General features: G+C 38.0%; 1 protein-coding gene across 1 annotated transcript; it reads left to right on the top strand.

Moving 5' to 3' along the window:
• Window positions 1–882: 882 nt before the first annotated feature.
• On the top strand, window positions 883–7,387 carry KCNV1 (potassium voltage-gated channel modifier subfamily V member 1). Its single transcript, XM_066372493.1, has 3 exons — window positions 883–1,540; window positions 2,373–2,902; window positions 6,876–7,387. Exons 1-3 carry the CDS (start codon window positions 1,074–1,076, stop codon window positions 7,385–7,387), a joined length of 1,509 nt encoding a protein of 502 aa, XP_066228590.1. The 5' UTR covers window positions 883–1,073.
• Window positions 7,388–19,468: the final 12,081 nt, after the last annotated feature.

Here is a 19,468-nt window from a genome sequence, read left to right as displayed (position 1 = left end):
CTCTTGAAACTCCTGCCCCAGCCCACGCGTGTTCTAGTCCCTGTTTTTTGCCTTCCCTGCTCCCTAAATGATAGCTGTGCTGTGTGCGGAGAGAAGCGCCCAGAACACCTGCTCTCCGGGAAACTTACAGGCACAGAAATGGCTAAACCGAAGGGCGCAAAGTGCCTCAACATGCGGAGAGTTAGCAATGATGACCGCTAGTCCTAAATGACACATTGAGCCTTTAATTAAGGGTCATCATTAATTATTTTTATTTCTCAACCAGGAGATCGAAATCCGTGAGAGGCTGGAGAAGAAGAGAGAGTGCCAGTGACAATAAAACTAGAACGAGAGTGAATGGGAGCAAATGCCCCTTCTCGCCCAGAGCACCCTTCCTTACATTTTCTCGCCCCTGCCCGCGAAGTGAACGCTCCTGGGGCCGCCGATGAAGCCGCCAAGTCAAGAAGAGGAGGGAACAGAAATCCTCGAGCTGGAAGGCACTCAGGCCCGGCTGCCGCTGCCTCTGCTTTCTGAACTTTGCGTTTTGGTGCCCTGTGCTCAGGAGTGAGTCTTGTCACCCCCAAGAGTCATCTTGTCCACACACACACACACACACACACACACACACGAGTCATCTTGTCCACACACACACACACACACACACGAGTCATCTTGTCCACACACACACACACACACACACACACACACACACACACACACACACTGGACAAGTAACCAGGCTTTCGACCCTCACACCTCCGGGGCTCCGGATCTGCATTACAAAGTCGAGGAGGGGTGCACAAGCCTGGAGAGGGCTCCAGACACAGGGAGTGTGCCCGGGGCTTGGACCACACCCGAGCACTCCCCGGGAGGAGACCCCTCGGCTCCCAGCCTCGGCGCCCCGGTACCTGAGTGCGCTGCTGCCGCGCGCTCGCAGCGCCCTAGCGGCGAGAGGGGGCGCGAGCACAGGGGTGGAGGGCGCAGTGGTGCGCGGGTGGGAGGCACTCCCCTCGGCAGCCCGGGAAATCCCGGTGGCCACCAGGGGCCGTGCCACCGCCCCAACTTTGTGGTGTCCCCAGGCAGCGGCAGCCGGCATGGAGTTGCCTCCCCGCAGCCGGGTGCCGCCGGCCTCGCCGCTGGACAGCGTCTCCCTGGCCTCGCTGGAGTCCAGCGTCTTCTGCAGCGAGGGCGAAGGGGAGGCCCTGGCGCTCGGGGACAGCTTCACGGTCAACGTGGGCGGCAGCCGCTTTGTGCTCTCGCAGCAGGCGCTGTCCTGCTTCCCGCACACGCGCCTGGGCAAGCTGGCCGTGCTGGTGGCTTCGTACCGACGCCCCGGAGCCCTGGCCGCCGCACCCAGCCCCCTGGAGTTCTGCGACGACGCCAACCCTGTGGACAACGAATACTTCTTCGACCGCAGCTCGCAGGCGTTCCGCTACGTCCTGCACTACTACCGCACCGGCCGCCTGCACGTCATGGAGCAGCTGTGCGCGCTCTCCTTCCTGCAGGAGATCCAGTACTGGGGCATCGACGAGCTCAGCATCGACTCCTGCTGCAGGGACAGGTACTGTGATGAGCACGGTGCTGGCCGGGCGGGGAGGCAGGAGCACTGGGGGGAGGGCGGCAGAGGGAAAGACTGGAGGCTTTGCAAAAGTCTCGCCAAACGCAGGCCTTTGAGTGCTTGACCACTTCAGAGCTGGAAGGTAGCAGTGGGCAGCTGGGAAGCATTAAGGCCAACTTTTGATTGGAACTTTTGAACCTTCTTGTATTGTAATTTTTAATTTTATTTATTTATTTATTTTTGTGTGTGAATGTATGTCAATTCATTTACAAGGCAAGGGAGGTCAGAACTGGAATATATATATATATATATGGATGTAGGTCTCAGAATGGAGAATTATTTATCAAACTTAGAACACTCACTTTTAAAAACTTGGATGGAGAACTGCTTTAAATACAGAAGACAGAAAGTTGATTCCTTGACTATAATGATAACTTTGCTATTGCTATTATCTTTCTCTTACTATCATTGCTTCATGAGCATCTTCCATCACACACACACACACACACACACACACACACACACACACACACACACAGTTCCATATGGCAAACTTCTGTGTTTGTTACAAGAACATGGGTAACAAAATACATTAAAGTAGCCTTGCTATGTATAAATCTTCTTGTAAAAACTACCACAAAAATGCCATTTTAAAAAATAATAAGCCTAAATGATAGAATGAAAATATTGTGGGCAAGAGACAGCCTGGAAAATGAAGGGACATTTTCTCCATTTTACTAAAATAAGAAGCATAACCTTACCCCCAACTTTAATTCTCTTTTTCCGTCTATGTATTTAAAAAGTTGATTAACTACAAAGTTGTCTTCTTTAAAAGATACTTCAGAAGAAAAGAACTGAGCGAAACCTTAGACTTCAAGAAGGACACAGAAGACCAGGAAAGCCAACATGAAAGTGAGCAGGAGTTCTCACAAGGACCTTGTCCCACTGTCCGCCAGAAACTCTGGGACATTCTAGAGAAACCTGGGTCTTCCACAGCTGCCCGCATCTTTGGGGTCATCTCCATCATCTTTGTGGTGGTGTCCATCGTCAACATGGCGCTGATGTCAGCTGAGTTAGCCTGGTTGGACCTGCAGCTGCTGGAAATCCTGGAGTACTTTTGCATTAGCTGGTTCACCGGGGAGTTTGTCCTGCGCTTCCTGTGTGTGCGGGACAGGTGCTGCTTCCTCAGAAAGGTGCCAAACATCATAGACCTGCTTGCCATCTTGCCCTTCTACATCACGCTTCTGGTGGAGAGCCTGAGCGGGAGTCAGACCACGCAGGAGCTGGAAAACGTGGGGCGCATCGTCCAGGTCTTGAGGCTGCTCAGGGCTCTGCGCATGCTAAAGCTGGGCAGGCACTCGACAGGTATTCGGATTTCCCTGATGTCTTTTAATTTGCCATTGTTTCTGAAACTTTAGGAATTTGACCCACAGTCCAAAGGAAGCAAATCTCAATTGATACTCAAAATACCAACTCTCATATTTTACCCAACCATGATCTCCAAAAAAGTTCTTAGGAAGCAAATCCATGAAGTTATTATCACAGGTATAACGGAAACAATGCTTTTCACACTTTCTTTCCATCAAGACATTTAAAAAATTTTATTTATTTTTTTGTATTTTTCTGAAGTTGGAAACAGGAAGGCAGTCAGACTCCTGCATGCGCCCGACCGGGATCCACCTGGAATGCCCACCAGGGGGCGATGCTCTGCCCATCTGGGATGTTGCTCTGTTGCAACCAGAGTCATTCTAGTGCCTGAGGCAGAGGCCACAGAGCCATCCTCAGCGCCCGGGGCAACCTTGCTCCAATGGAGCCTTGGCTGCGGGAGGGGAAGAGAGAGACAGAGAGGAAGGAGAGGGGGAGGGGTGGAGAAGCAGATGGGCGCTTCTCCTGGGAATCGAACCCGGGACTCCTGCATGCCAGGCCAACGCTCTACCACTGAGCTAATCGGCCAGGGCTAATATTTTATTTTATTGCTTTTATTGGGTGACATTGGTTAATAAAAACATATAGGTTTCAACCATATAACTCAAAAAAACATCATCTGCATACTGCATCATGCACCCAAAGTTAAATCTCTTTCTGTTCCCATTTATCCCCACTTTGCTCACTGTCACCTCCCCATCCCTTTCCCTCTGGCTATCACCATACTGTTGTCCGTGTCTGTGCGTCACATAAATATTGTTTGCTTAATCCCTTCACAGCTCAATGCCAGTAGGCGAGTGGATTTGAAAAAAGCTATGGTACATTTACACAACAAAATACTACTTTATAAGACATTTGAAAAATAATTTGACCACTAATGTCTAGAAGATTTACAAAAATTAAAGCACTCTGCTTCTAGAAGCTTCTAAATAAAATATGCATAAACAGCACATAAAATAAGCATAAATTTATATGATGTTTAGGGACATAAGCTAGTTACTCTTCTGTGTCCAAGAAAATGACTGCCACATGGTTTCCATAGCAGAAGAGAAAGTCTGTCCTGCTGAGGCTTCTTTGGCAACACAGAAAGAGAGATGACCAGGCACTGGTGGCCTTCTCCTATGGTTTGAAAAACAATGGAAATATTAGTTTTGGAAGAAAGTTGAAGACACTAATTATATGCTTTATCCAATATCTGAGAATATTCTTGTCTGTGACCTGGAATGCTTGAGAGAGATGATAACAAGAATTCTTTAGCTTTCATGTGCATCATAAAGCCTAGATAATCAAACATTCTCCCTAGAAAAATCTCCACACAACACACAGTTGTACTTGAAAATCATAGTCAGTGTCAGGGGAAATCACACAAGTCCATTAATGATGATCAATGCCTCCCTGAGGGCAGTGACTCTCATAAACCAACCCTGTGGCTGCTGGATTATCTGGATTACAAATTTGTTACTTTATGTTGGACCTTAATGAAAAAAGGCATCCCATGAAAACCTTGTTACAATGAAAATTCTGAGCCCCAATTTTTAAAGAGTTGGATTCTTGTATTTAGGATTGGATCTAGTCGCATATGTTTTAATAAGCTTACCAGTAATTTTGATGTAGGTGGTTCTTGGATCACATTTTGAGAAACACTAAAGTAAGATGCCATATTACCACTATATGTGTGAATGCAATACATAGGATACGAATAATTTGGCTAGAGAGTTTTGTTATCACCTTATTTCTCGAGAGATGTGTTTAATTGGTCACCTGAAATAATTTAATGGTAGCTGTCTTTCCCTATAAGTGCAGAGAGAAAGTAACTTCAAATATATATGTTTTTCACATCACTGAAGAATTAGGATTTATCCTAATATAATTTTGGTAGTGTGTTTTCCTACCTAGTCTCACATACCAGAGATTTATTTGATAATGGGGTTTCCAATGACTTTTAGAAGTACTATTATTTTCTGACACACAAAATAGGATGCTTTCTTCTAGTATTTATAAACTCTTTACTGGATTCCATTTAAAAACATCCAGTAAAGACTACATTTTTTCCCAAAAGAAAGAAAAAAGATAATAATAGTGATTTCCACAGAATTGCCTTCTCAAAGGGTTTTTGCAGTTCTAAAGCAGTACAGATCACTCATAAAGCTCTAATTTTTTGGAAAGGTGTGAAAACTTACATGAATATTGGACAATTTTATCTCAAGCATTACATTTAACAAAACATAGATATAGATGGTATTTCTCCATGTAATAACTTTAAATATAAGTAGAGACGTATTATTATACAATAAGTTAGAACAATGGTAAGCCAGAGAGTCTAGATTTAAATCGTTGCTCTGTAGCTTTGTACTAGACATGCTGTCTACCAGTCTACCTATCGGTAAAAAAGAATAATAATTACATCTATCTTATATTGTTTTTTTTGAGAATTATCTGTATTAATAGATATAACATGAAGAAACTCAGACCACTTTATGTTTCTTTACAGAAACATTGTTTAGAAGTTTCATCTTGAAATGAAAACAGTCTCCTCAAACACAATGCTTTCTCTCACACTGAGTTTATTTCAGAAATGCAATTCAATACAGATACATTAAGGCCAATTTTCTCAAATGTATTCTGAAGCTATTCTAAAACATTTTCTTTTGAACTTAAACCTCAAAATTAATATGCACTAATCAGTAAAAATAGCTGGTAAATAATTCAAGATTATCTCAAAATTTAAGAACAAAATTCAAAATGATGAGAGCACCAATAATATTTTAATGCATTTCAAGTAGTCTCTAGTGAGTGAATATAGATTTTAAATGATTCTAAGAGGTATTACTTTGGCCTTCAGAGACAATATTATTGTGACATCAGGTTGATATGGCTTCCACATGTGAATTCACTTATAGCAATATCTCTCTAGCATTAGGGAAGATACCTTATTCAAATAATAGTCCTATATGGGCACATCTTACCATCCCTAAGACTTATCTCTTCAGACATGGGAATAGACCCTCTTGGGTCTCTCTCCCAGGGATTTGATGAATCCCAGTACAGCAATGGAGAATTCACCAGTGCTTCATAAAGAGTGAATTTCCCAGTGGCCCCAGTCCTCCATACCTTTTGCAGTGGAGGAATTTCCAATATTCAGATCCACTTCCTTACAAGAATTCAGAAATTCTATATACTCAAAGGGAATATTTCCTAGAGCTTTGGTATTAGAGACAAGAATCTGAATGGGTGTCATAGGAGTTCAGGAACCCCTCCTGGCAAACTTCGAAGACTGTCCTCTAGTTGTACATATGCTGTTTTTATGTCAGTTCTGTCACTGTTGTCTAACTTGCTTCACCTGCTTCTGTTCATTCTCATGGTGTATGTCCTTTACTGCCTCTGGCTTTTAGATAATATGTTCATCATGTTAAACTTTATTGGGAGGGTAAAAAAAAACAGACATAAAATATAAGGAGACAGCATAAAATTGGCATTAACAAAGTGTGTCAAAATGATGCATTGCAATGCAGGTCTGACCAAGTGAGCCCAACACATGCAACACTGCAAAGACCTCCCACTGAACAGACTAAAGTGCAAATTTATATTATATACCCCTGCCTGCTTTTTAATTTCAATCATCACCTTTTTCTGTGTAAATAGTAGGTGTTTAATAAATACATAAGAGAGTGAATGGATCTAACTATATTTCTTTCTATCCTTCTCAATCCAGCCCCATCAACTAGACTTTGAGCTTCATGAAGACAAAGATTATGATTTGTCAACAATATACCCCAGAACATTGCCCAATGCTGGAGACATATTAGATGTGAAATGCATGTTTGTGGGTGGATGGCAGGAAATGAAGGGAGGAAGGGAGGAGGGAGGAGGAGAGGTGAGGTGCCAGTGATTGACAGCAGATGTTCTTTTACAGGATTACGCTCACTTGGAATGACAATCACCCAGTGTTATGAAGAAGTCGGCCTACTGCTCCTCTTTCTGTCTGTGGGAATCTCTATCTTCTCTACTGTGGAATACTTTGCTGAACAAAGCATTCCTGACACAACCTTCACAAGTGTCCCTTGTGCATGGTGGTGGGCCACAACATCCATGACTACGGTGGGCTATGGGGACATTAGACCAGATACCACCACAGGCAAAATCGTGGCCTTTGTGTGTATATTATCGGGGATCCTTGTCTTGGCTCTGCCTATTGCTATTATTAATGACCGTTTCTCTGCTTGCTATTTTACCTTAAAGCTCAAGGAAGCAGCTGTTAGGCAGCGTGAAGCTCTGAAGAAGCTTACCAAGAATATAGCCACTGACTCGTATATCAGCGTGAACTTGAGAGATGTCTATGCCCGAAGCATTATGGAGATGCTTCGACTAAAAGGCAGAGAAAGAGCAAGTACTAGGAGCAGTGGAGGAGATGATTTCTGGTTTTGAATTCCTTTCAATATATTTGCAAAAGCTTGTGGAAAACTAACTCAGAGATCGATAAAGCCTTGATGTGGTTGTCTGTGTTACTGAGAAGTCTTTTTTGAGAACTCCCTATGTTCATTTTTGCTGATACTTTGTTTGGTCCATTAGAATAGTTCACATCTCCCCAAACAACAGTGTTTTGATGTGCTTGATTCTCAAAATAATCATTTAACCCAACTCAGTAAAACTACGCCAATACACACATGTTGGAATTGTCAAACATAAAACACTGCAATATGTACAGCAAATTAAAAGTTTTACATATTACTAATTTTAGAAGTTTTCTGAACCACCAATTTTTTAAAAAATGAAGATTAAACTGAATAGCCCAGAGACAAGATTAAGTGAACACTTAAAAATATACTGAACTACTTTGCTATTTAACGGTATTCCCCAAGCAAATATATCACTCTTTTCTCCATCCGTGAAAGCTGTTAAATGTAACAATTATCTTTGTAAAAGAAAATCCTGATTTTCTAGTCATATCTTCTCTCTGGTGCAAGCCCTGATCACAGTGGACTGAGCTCTATATTCCTTCATTACTAGTGTGGGTGGGAATCCCAACCTGCTCAGACTACAGTAGAAGAATGTTATACAAAGACTTGGAGAATTACTATTTATTAATAATAATAAAATTCCCCAGGCATTCTATTATATAATTAAATCCAAAAGTCCTAAACTTAATAATTAGTTGTTTCCCAATATTGTAGTAAATGAAATTTTTTAAAACTAAGAATAATATGGAGTATCACTTTAATACCTGCATTCTCAATGGGTGTAATAGTGCTCACAATGGGGTGAAAATTGGTTATTGGGGAACAAAAATAGCTTACTCCTTTTATTTATGCAACATGTATATACATGTAATACATAAACAATATAGAGTGTATCTATGGCATTAAATTTAAATGGGGTAATAAATTGGAAAAAAATACCTAAGTCTTCTTGCCAGGGTTAGGTGGTGATAAGAAATGAACATAGAGAAATATTGCTTTAAAATATGACTATATTATATTTTATTAATGCTACTGAAGACATTCTATTACATTATGAACTACAAAGAGAAAGAAAGAAAGAAGAGTAAAAACAAGAAGCCAATCAATTGTAGGATGCCATCAAGTGTAAAATGCACCCAGACTTTCAATATGTAAATATTTAATGTGTGTGTCTTAAAATCAATGAAATATCATATATGCTACCTCCAATTTTCTGGTATGCATTCTTAAGCTCTAAAAACATTCCCATCAATGGTATGAGTTTTACATTATATACTACAATACTTGAATCCACTTGACTTGTTTCTATTTCTCCAAAATATTATGAAAGATTTAGGAGCTATGAGTAGTAATAAACATTTTTCTTCTTACACAATTCCCGATACTAAAGCATGGCATAGGGCCACTAAGTAAATCCCATTCACAATCTGAAGGGGAACTAGAGGTTAGACACAGAAGGAAAACTTACCCTGGCCTCTCTAGAACTCTGCCCAATAAGAATAGTTACTTTAAACTAGGACTGTGATCAGTTCTCATCATATATTATGTCACTTTATCTTCAAAATATTTCTATTATACAATTACTATTCTTGTACTCTACTATTTATATAGTTTATATATTTCTTCAACAAATAACTTGTTTGGGACCCATCTGTGTGCTGGGCTCTAGCGATTCTTTGTTAAACCATACCAAGCCCTAGGCTCTTGTATTTAATATTCCATCCAAGATTTTGAGGGAACACAGGTGACAAAACTGAGCCATAAGAAGATAAAATAACTCATCTTCATTCATCCAGCCCATACACAGGTGACAGAGCCAGGAATACATCCCCAACTGCTAGAAATGATATTCCTAAAGGTCACGGTACAGATTTCAGCATACCCAAAAACCTATATTAAGAGATTTATGTTGTAGAGAGACAAACCAATTTTTTTGTGAATGGAGAGGTTTAATACACCTTAAAAATATCAGCTGATTCTCAGAGGTGGAATGGTGTTTTTAAGGAACAGTTGCTCTCATACCTTATAGTTATTTATTAAGCAAGAAAAATATTATATTTAGAATAATTAGTATTTGGAAAATAAAAAGAAAATAAATTCATTATATATGTTTTTCATACAACACAAGATTCTAAACATGATCTTCACAAATGTAGTATGTTAGTTGTATAAATTTTGTCATGATGTGGACATTTCAAAACAAATGTTTATATATCACTGCTTAGTTAACATTGCTGTTATATAAAATACCAGTATAGTTATTTAACAAATGTACATATGAGCAAACCAGACTTAAGTAACAAATCAAAGCAGGTACTCTGTTTACTTTATATTCCATCATTAAAAAACTATTTGACATTATTTTTTAAATCTAAGAATTATTGTTATAAAACAATATTTAACTTTTTGGAAATATAAATAAGAGAATCATCAGCTTTCTGTGAGCTCAGAGAATACTAATTAAAGACATCTGAGTGCATAAAGATAATTCTTGAGTACTCAAAAGCAATTTTAAGAAATCACTGTGATATCTCTAGTAGAAATGGCATCATGTTCATGTTTTATTGCTTTTTTCTATATATACAAGAAATCATTAAATTTCTTATTTTAATGCAAATTAATATTAAGTATAATGCTTCAGATGCACAAAGAGTTACCTAAAGTAAAAATCTCAGCACTGTGTTTCAATGTGAAATTCTTGCTGTCCTTAAAATCCTTTAACTAGCCATTGCAGAAAATATATATGCTGGCCCAACTTATCTAAGCAAAATATTATCATTTGTAAGCTTACTGTTTTGACAACTATTTCTACTGATAAATTTTGATAATATGAAAATTCTCCCCTTTTTAAAAATTAGCCATTAATATCTCTGTCTCATCAATCCTTCAATTCAGGTTCAAGAAGATATTGATTTGGCTAGTGATGTGGTCTAGGGTTTGCCTTGTTGATTTTCTTTGCAGTGCACCCCTGCTCCCACACCTCTCTCCAAGCCATGCTGATACGTAGCATTAAAATGTCACATGAGGAGAGTATTCCTTATAAACTCTACTGGTGATGGCTTACATGGTATGTCTTCAGGGGTAATAAAATAAACTGGATACTAACCATCTTCATGTCTTTACTCGCCTTATATTAAAATTATTCCCTTATCTTACCCCCTCAATTCCATTGCCACTGTGGTCCTTCCTGCTATATATAATTGGTAAAACCAATTGCAAAACCCAAACCCTAGTTTAATCCAATCCACTGCCTACTTGTGCCTGCCCCTGAAGAGCTGATCAAAATTACAGAAAAAAAACAATGTATGCTGACTGCTTTCATTTCACATTCACAGCTACACCCCAGATGGGTTCTTAACGCTCCTAGAAAATCATACTACAATTTCTACATGTATCTACTCTCCTAGGTAAATATAAACCTCTCACATCTCCCTGTGATTCCACTTTCTCTCAGAAAATAAAATCAGTTAAAAGAGATTTTCTACAAGGGCTAGCACCTACATTTATTCATCTATGCCTGTCCATTCTGCCTTTCCTCCTGTTATTACTGTCTAATCATCCATTCCTGTTTCTTCTGTGCATTCCAGAATATTGCTTCAGGAAGTCTTTCTCCTTTCCCCACACAGCCATCATTTTTCCAACTGGATCATAAAAACATGATTTAATTTTTCCTGTGTTAAATACAAAAGCAAGTAACCAAAAAACTCCTTAAATTTACTTCATCCTCTAGAAAACCCACATTACAACACAACTTTTTGACATTTTCTGTAGTCACTCTATTTCTATATTCACTTTTTTCCTATTTTTTCTTAAAAAGTCACTCCAGGTCAACAATTACCCCATCAATCGTCACTTCTGACACTTTATATCATTGGACCCATTAGTAGCATTTGCAAGGCTAATTATAGACTCTACCTTGGAACACTTTCTGCACTTGACTTTCAGCCCATCACACTCTCTTGATTTTCCCTTCCCCCACTACTCATTTATCTTTCCTGGCTGAAGTAGTCAGTCAATACAAGTCCTCATGTCCTCTCTGTTTACACTGGTCCCTTGATAAAGTCATCCTGTTCCATGGCTTAAATACCAGTGATAGTTGGTCAACTTCCAAATTTATGTCTGCAGCCCAGACTTCTCCTCTCAATTCCTGCATCTTTAGACTTGTGTATCTGACTGCCTATTCATGATCTACACCTGGATGTTCAATAAATATCTCATAATTAACACATTCAATACTAAGTTACTGATATTTCCCCCAAACTCAACGCTTGTTCAAGTCTTGTAAGAAGAGATTGGGCAGGTGATTATTGCAATATCAATTACATACAAGACATTTAGTATGAAGAAAGGCCTGTGAAAGATAAAGAAGAGGCATTTGCAGAAAGGGAGAAGAATCTTAAGACCATACCACAGATCTGACCCATGTGAAGATGAGGGAAAGAGGAAGGCTGAGTAAACACAGTTCATGATTGCAACCCAGTTCTTAGAAAATTTTAGCCAGGTTGATGAAGAGTCCTGAGCAGAAGCAACCCATTAGGAAATCCACCTCTTTTAAAAATGGGAGTGCTAATACCATAAAAGGGCCACAGCTCAGGCTGTCAGTAACCATGCTTCCCTCTGGAGGAGCTCTGAGCAGTGCATTTTCATGGTCACCACGGCCAACCCTGCAACCACACAGGTCTGCTTCTCCACGCAGGTGTTCAGAAGCAGAGCCTCCTGGATTCTGTGCCCCTTCTTTCGGAGGGGAAATTAGAAAAGGGAGTTTGGTGGATGAACCAGAGCTCTAACTGCTTCAACTGGCCTTGGATCAGGAGCCAGTAGTTATCTTCACCCTCCTCCACTCTCCACAGCACCCATCACAGCACATTATGCCCCCACTACACCCTGGAACCCTCAGAGAGTTAGAAAGAGAATTCTAGTTTGCTTACCTTAGTTTCAGAGGAGAGTCTTATATCCTATAAAACCCTTTTATCCTTACTTTGTACTGAAGAGCATCAGAGTTAGTTATGTTGCATAGAATTGTCATTGCCATGCTGCTAATTTTTTATTCTTAAACAGAAAATTATGGCATTAACAAAATGGTATTCCAGTAGAATATTTCAAAACAACATAAATCCTATTTTATTCATTTCTAAACTGTTAACATCACACTCAGTGTGATACTGTTTTAATGGGCACTATTAACAATCCCATGACTCTGAAAAATACTTTTATGTTTACACATTAACTTATGTAAAACCACTGCAGAGAAATACATTTGGCTTTCAACAACATGATGCAACTAAACCTGAAATAATGGGAAATAAGTTAACTTTTGAGTTTCCTTTATATGTTCTAAACTGAGTTACATTTTCTCCAATTAGATGAAACCTTACATCACCTTCTTTAGAAGGTTTATAGTCTAAGAGGTTTTATAAAAGAAGATAATGGTAATGTGTATATTTTTTACATTATTCTATTGCTCAACTAAATTATTTCCAGTGAAATAATAATAGAACTAAAGAAGTTTCTACAAGTCTGACACATATGCACCAAGATATACATACATATGGGGGTGGGGAAGAGAGAAATTTAGGATAACAAATATGATTTTAAAATTATGGGAAGAAAAATGTTTCTTGATGTGTATTACGAATCACTTAACTTCTTCACAGGGCATATACATATAAAATTTCAATTACCTACTAAAAAAATCAAATCTTTAAAAAGTAAGTTCTGTTTATCTAAATCAAGACAATTTTTCCAAAACCATGTGTTTGCAGTATAGCAAATGTTTTATCTTAAACTAGTCTATAATTATTATTGTCAACTAATTCTTAATGGTACATGTGAAAATAGAAGACAGTTACAGTTGCTATGGTAACTATACTTGATAGGAATTCCTTTCAATAGGCCTTTCTCAAAAAAGAAAGAAAGAAAGAAAGAAAGAAAGAAAGAAAGAAAGAAAGAAAGAAAGAAAGAAAGAAAGAAAGAAGAAAGAAGAAAGAAAGAAAGAAAGAAAGAAAGAAAGAAAGAAAGAAAGAAAGAAAGAAAGAAAGAAAGAAAGAAAGATCTCTTCACATCCAATCATATCACCTTTATCACAAGAATAAGCTATCAGGAAAAGAAAGAGAGAACGTATAAATGTATAAAATAAGAGTCATTCTTCTACCTTTAGCTGTACTCATAACTTCTTTTCCTCACATGAGCTAATTTTTCTTAAGATTTCAGACAAAAGAAAGTAATTGTTCCCTGGAAAAATCTCTAGGCATAACAATGAGATCTCCATTGTAATTTTGTGTGTGTGTGTGTGTGTGTGTGTGTGTGTGTGTGTGTGTGTGTGTGTGTGACAGAGAAAGACAGAGAGAGGGACAGATAGTGACCAACAGGCGAGAAGGGAGAGAGATGAAAAGTATCAATTCTTTGTTGTGGCATCTTAGTTGTTCATTGATTGCTTTCTCATATGTGCCTTGATCAAGGGGCTACAGCAGACAGAGTGACACCTTGCTCAAGCCAGTGACCTTGGGCTCAAGCTAGTGAGCTTGCTCAAACCAGATGAGCCCACACTCAAACTGGACACCACAGGGTTTCAAACCTGTGTCCTCCATGTCCCAGTCCAATGCTCTATCCACTGCGCCACCACCTGGTCAGGCTTCTTTTTAACTTTAAAGATAGAATAATTAACTTTGTAATAATATTTAAGACATATACAATCAACGGACATTTAAAAAATTCTCTAACAGAGTTCTACTTTTATTTTATTTTATTATTCTATACTAATTTTCCCACAGACTAATAAAATATGCTAAAAAATAAATCACTCAAAGAAACCAATGTGTTTGATTCCAAAATCCTCAAGGCATGGACAAATAGATCTCATCTCTTCACTTCACTTGGCATTTATCATGTTATTCTGTAAATAAATCTTGAAAGAAATTTTAGCAGATATATTTGATAATTCAATTAGCAAAGTCATCTTTCTCACACATTACTCACAACTATTTTCTAGAATTATTTTTTAAAAGCAAGGAGTAAGAGTTTTTTCTTTTAATTTCATATGACATTCTTTCAAGGACATGTATATATCCAGAAAGAAGGTAACTATTGTACCAGTTTATTTGTATTTACATGAACAGGATTATTTATGATCTAAAAACAAAAAAGTATTGTGGTACAATTTGTCTAACCAATGTCAGAATTGGCAAAGAGAGTGTAATAACGGCTTTTTGCTACCTTCTTTAAAGACTGTTAGATTTGTAGATCAAAGAATATGTTATGAAGCAAAACACACATATTGGAGTAAAATACAAGTAGTTTTTAAGAAGCAAATATTGGAGCCATTTTCAATATCTGTAAAATATTCCTCTGTGTTAACATTTTAATACTACAAGATATGATCTTTATTAGAAGTAATTACACAGCTCTTGCTCTTATATTTGAAAACAACCTGAATTATTTTAGTACACAGGGTGTGTTATTTTTTTAAACTGCAGAGCAAAAACAATGAATGGGTAATGAATTAAACAGAGTTGTGACCACTAGTTTCTTAATAGCATAGGTGGCTTCAAGTGGGATGGAAGGCTAGAATAGAGCTGAGATGAGATGGAACATGATAAGATAGCAGAGCGTGGCGTATGTTAAAGTGCACCTCACAAGTCCTGAGCAAGAACTACAACACATTACAAAAGAGCACTGCAGTCAGACACACATCACATTAAGTATTTCCTCATTTGTAAGGAGATGGTTTAAGGATCTTTATTGTGAGTTATTAAACATCAATAAAATATTTGATATAAGATTGGCTTCATAGAAAAGGTAAACTTTATCTTACATGTATATGTATATATTAATTATGCTGGGGGTGTTTACTTGGTCACTATGTAAAATGCATTTCTTACTGCAGTTTCTTTATTATTTGAAAACACTGAAGTAGTGAAACAAATAGTCAGGACTCTCCCAAGAAACAGAACCAATATGTGTGTAATTTATGTATATCTGTACATTAAACATGTGTATATACATGACAAATATACATATATATTTCATATGTATGACATATATAAAATAAAAAATTGGCTCTCATGATTATAGAGGTTGACAAGTCCAAAGATCTGTAATCAATAAGCTAAAGACTCAGAAGAACCAAAGGTGGTGTTAAATCAGAATGAAATACCTATTTCTTCTCTTTCTTCATGCTACCTGATAGCTAAATAGAAATTGGTGTTTTTCAGTATTATAGTAATGAAGGACATGAGGTAATGTCACAAATAAAACATTTTTCTTAAAATGATATGCTCCTGAATTTCACAGTAATTACTTCTACAGTCACTAAAGAAAAGCACAACTCACATAAATTATGAACCACTAAAGATGTTCTTTCTCTAGAGCTAAAATAGGACTCTGGAAATATAATTTGACATAGCCCACTTGTCTCCCTTACTCCATCATCATAATGTCAGTATTGTTCTTACAAATCCACATCTAAAGTTAAACTAAGCTGAGCATGGATGTGAACTAGTCAATGTTATAAAACAGAAATAACACAACTGCTATTAATACTGAAAAATAAATTATACTATGATGAGTATATGTCACTGTTACTCAAATTTATCTAATGTATCAAAAATTATTTTGATAAATGCATACTGATATGTATCTATAATTTCAATACCATACAGAATAATTTTTTATTGATTTTCATTTATTGTGTTTATATACATTCTAGTGTTGCCCTGCATGCAACCCCCTCCCCTGTATTCCCCTCAACATCTCCCTTACCCCCTCCCCATAGTGCCCTTCCTCTTCCCTTCAGATTTATCCCATCCTATCATCCCTTTTACCTCTGTCCTCTTTTCCTCTGATCCCTTTGATCTCTCCTCTGTCTCAATTCCGTTCCTCAGTTCACATTGTTCCTTGGATTCCTTAAATGAGTGAGGTCATAGGATATTTTTCTTTCTCTGCCTGGCTTATTTCACTTAACACGTTTCCAGGTCCAACCATGTTGTCACAAAAGAGAAGATTTCCTTCTTTTACATGGCCCCATAGTATTCCATTGTATATATGTATCATTGCTTTGTAATCCACTCATTCACTGCTGGACACTTGGGCTGTTTACAGATCTTCGCTATTGTGAACAATGCTGCCATGAACATGGGGGTGCATTTCTCCTTTTGAAACAGTGCTATGGTGTTCTTGGGGTATATTCCTAAAAGTGAGATAGCTGGGTCAAAAGGCAATTTGATTTCTAATTTTTTGAGGAATCTCCATACTATTTTCCACAGTGGCTGCACCAGTCTGCATACCCACCAGCAGTGCAGGAGAGTTCCTTTTTCTCCACATCCTTGCTAGCACTTATACTGTGTTGTTTTATTGATGAGCGCCATTCTGACTGGTGTGAGGTGATATCTCATTGTGGTTTTAATTTGATTTCTCTAATGATTAGTGATCTTGAGCATTTTTTCATATGCCTATTGGCCATTTGTATGTCCTCTTTCAAGAAATGTCTATTCATTTCTTTTGCCCATTTTTTGATTGGATGGTTTATCTTCCTGGTGTTGAGTTTTACAAGTTCTTTATAAATTTTGGTTATTAACCCCTTATCAGACTTATTGTCAAATATGTTCTCCCATTGTGTAGTTTGTCTTTTTATTCTGTTCTTATTGTCTTTAGCTGTGCAAAACTTTTTAGTTTGATATAGTCCCATTTGCTTCTCCTGTCTTTTATTTCACTTACTTCCCTGTGGAGATAAATCAGCAAATATATTGCTGCAAGAGATGTCAGAGAGCTTACTGCCTATGTTTTCTTCTAAGATGCTTATGGTTTCACAGCTTACATTTAAGTCTTTTATCCATTTTGAGTTTATTTTTGTGAATGGTGTAAATTGGTGGTCTAGTAACATTTTTTTGCAGGTAGCTGTCCAATTTTCCCAACACGATTTGTAGAAGAGGCTGTCTTTACTCCATTGTATGCTCTTACCTTCTTTGTCAAATATCAGTTGTCCATAAATGTGTGGGTTTATTTCTGGGTTCTCTATTCTGGTCCATTGATTTATATGCCTGTTCCTATGCCAGTACCAAGCTGTTTTGAGTACAATGACCTTGTAGTATAACTTGATATCAGGAAGTGTGATGCCTCCCACTTTATACTTCCTTTTCAAGATTGCTGAGGCTATTTGTGTTCTTTATTGGTTCCATATAAATTTTTGGAATATGTGTTCTATATCTTTGAAGTATGTCATTGGTATTTTAATTGGTATTGCATTGAATTTATAAATTGCTTTGGGTAATATAGACATTTTAATGATGTTTATTCTTCCTAACCATGAGCACGGTATATGCTTCCACTTGTTTGTATTTTCTTTAATTTCATTTATCAATGTTTTATAATTTTCCAAGTATAAGTCTTTAATCTCCTTGGTTAAATTTACTCCTGGGTACTTTATTTTTTTGGTTGTAATAGTGAAGGGAATTGTTTCCTTAATTTCTCTTTCTGACAGTTCATTGTTGGTGTATAAAAATGCCTCTGATTTCTGAGTATTCATTTTATATCCTGCCAACTTGCTGAATTCATTTATAAGGTCCAGTAGTTTTTTGACTGGGACTTTAGGGTTTTCTATATACAATATCATATCATCTGCAAATAATGATAGTTTTACTTCTTTTCTAATTTAAATGCTTTTAAATTCTTCTTCTTCTTGATTGCTGTGGCTAGGACTTCCAGAACTATGTTGAAAAGAGTGGTGAAAGGGGGCACCCCTGCCTTGTTCCTGATCTTAAGGGGATTATTTTTCATTTTTTCCCATTGAGTATGATGTTGTCTGTGGGTTTTTCATAGATGGCCTTATCATGTTGAGGTATGTTCCCTGTATTCCCACTTTGCTAACAGTTTTGATCATAAATACGTGCTGGATTTCATCAAATGCTTTTTCTGCACCTATTGAAATTATATGATTTTTTTCCTTCCTTTTGTTTATGTGATGAATCACATTGATTAAATTGTGAATATTGTACCAGCCTTGCTTCCCCAGAATAAATCCCACGTGATCATGGTGTATGATTTTTTTTTTCATATATTGCTGGATCTGGTTGGCTAATATTTTGTTGAGGATTTTAGCATCTAAATTCATCAGAGATACTGGCCTATAATTTTCTTTTTTTGTGTTGTCTTTGCCTGGTTTTGGAATCAGAATTATGCTCGCCTCATAAAAGGAGCTTGAAAGTCTTCCTTCCTCTTGAGTTTTTTGAAATAGCTTGAGAAGGATAGAAGTTAGTTCTTCTTTGAATATTTGGTAGAATTCACTTGTGAAGCCATCGGGCCTGGGCTATTTTTTGTTGGGAGTTTTTTGATAACTGTTTCGATCTCATTTGTTGTAATTGGTCTGTTTAGGTTTTCTGATTCTTACTGATTGATTTTTGGAAGATTATATGTTTCAAGAAATTTGTCCATTTCATCTAGGATGTCTAATTTTTTGGCATACAGTTCTTCATAGTCTTTTCTTACAATCCCTTGTATTTCTGTTGTGTCAGTTATTTTTCCACTCTCATTTTTAATTTTATTTATTTCAATCCTCTCTCTTTTTTTCTTGGTGAGTCTGACTAAAGGTTCATTGATCTTGTTTATCTTTTTAAAGAACAAGCTCCTGGGCCCTGGCCGGTTGGCTCAGTGGTAGAGCATCAGCCTGGCATACAGGAGTTCCGGGTTCAATTCCCGGCCAGGGCACACAGGAGAAGCACCCATCTGCTTCTCCATCCCTCCCCCTCTCCTTCCTCTCTGTCTCTCTCTTCCCTTCCTGCAGCCAAGGCTCCATTGGAGCAAAAGTTGGCCTGGGCACTGAGGATGGCTCTATGACCCCTGCCTCAGGCGCTAGAATGGCTCTGGTTGCAACATAGTGACGCTCCAGATGGACAGAGCATTGCCCCCTGGTGAGCGTGCTGGGTGGATCCCGCTCGGGCGCATGCGGGAGTCTGTCTGACTGCCTCCCTGTTTTCAACTTCAGAAAAATACAAAAAAAAAAAAAAAAAAAAAAAAAAGAACCAGCTTCTTGTTTCATTGATCCTCTGTATTGCTTCTT

Source organism: Saccopteryx leptura, chromosome 3 (genome assembly GCF_036850995.1).
Source record: "Saccopteryx leptura isolate mSacLep1 chromosome 3, mSacLep1_pri_phased_curated, whole genome shotgun sequence".
NCBI lineage: Eukaryota > Metazoa > Chordata > Mammalia > Chiroptera > Emballonuridae > Saccopteryx > Saccopteryx leptura.
The sequence above is the reverse complement of the archived record's forward strand: the minus strand, read 5'-3'. Positions and strand labels throughout refer to the sequence as shown.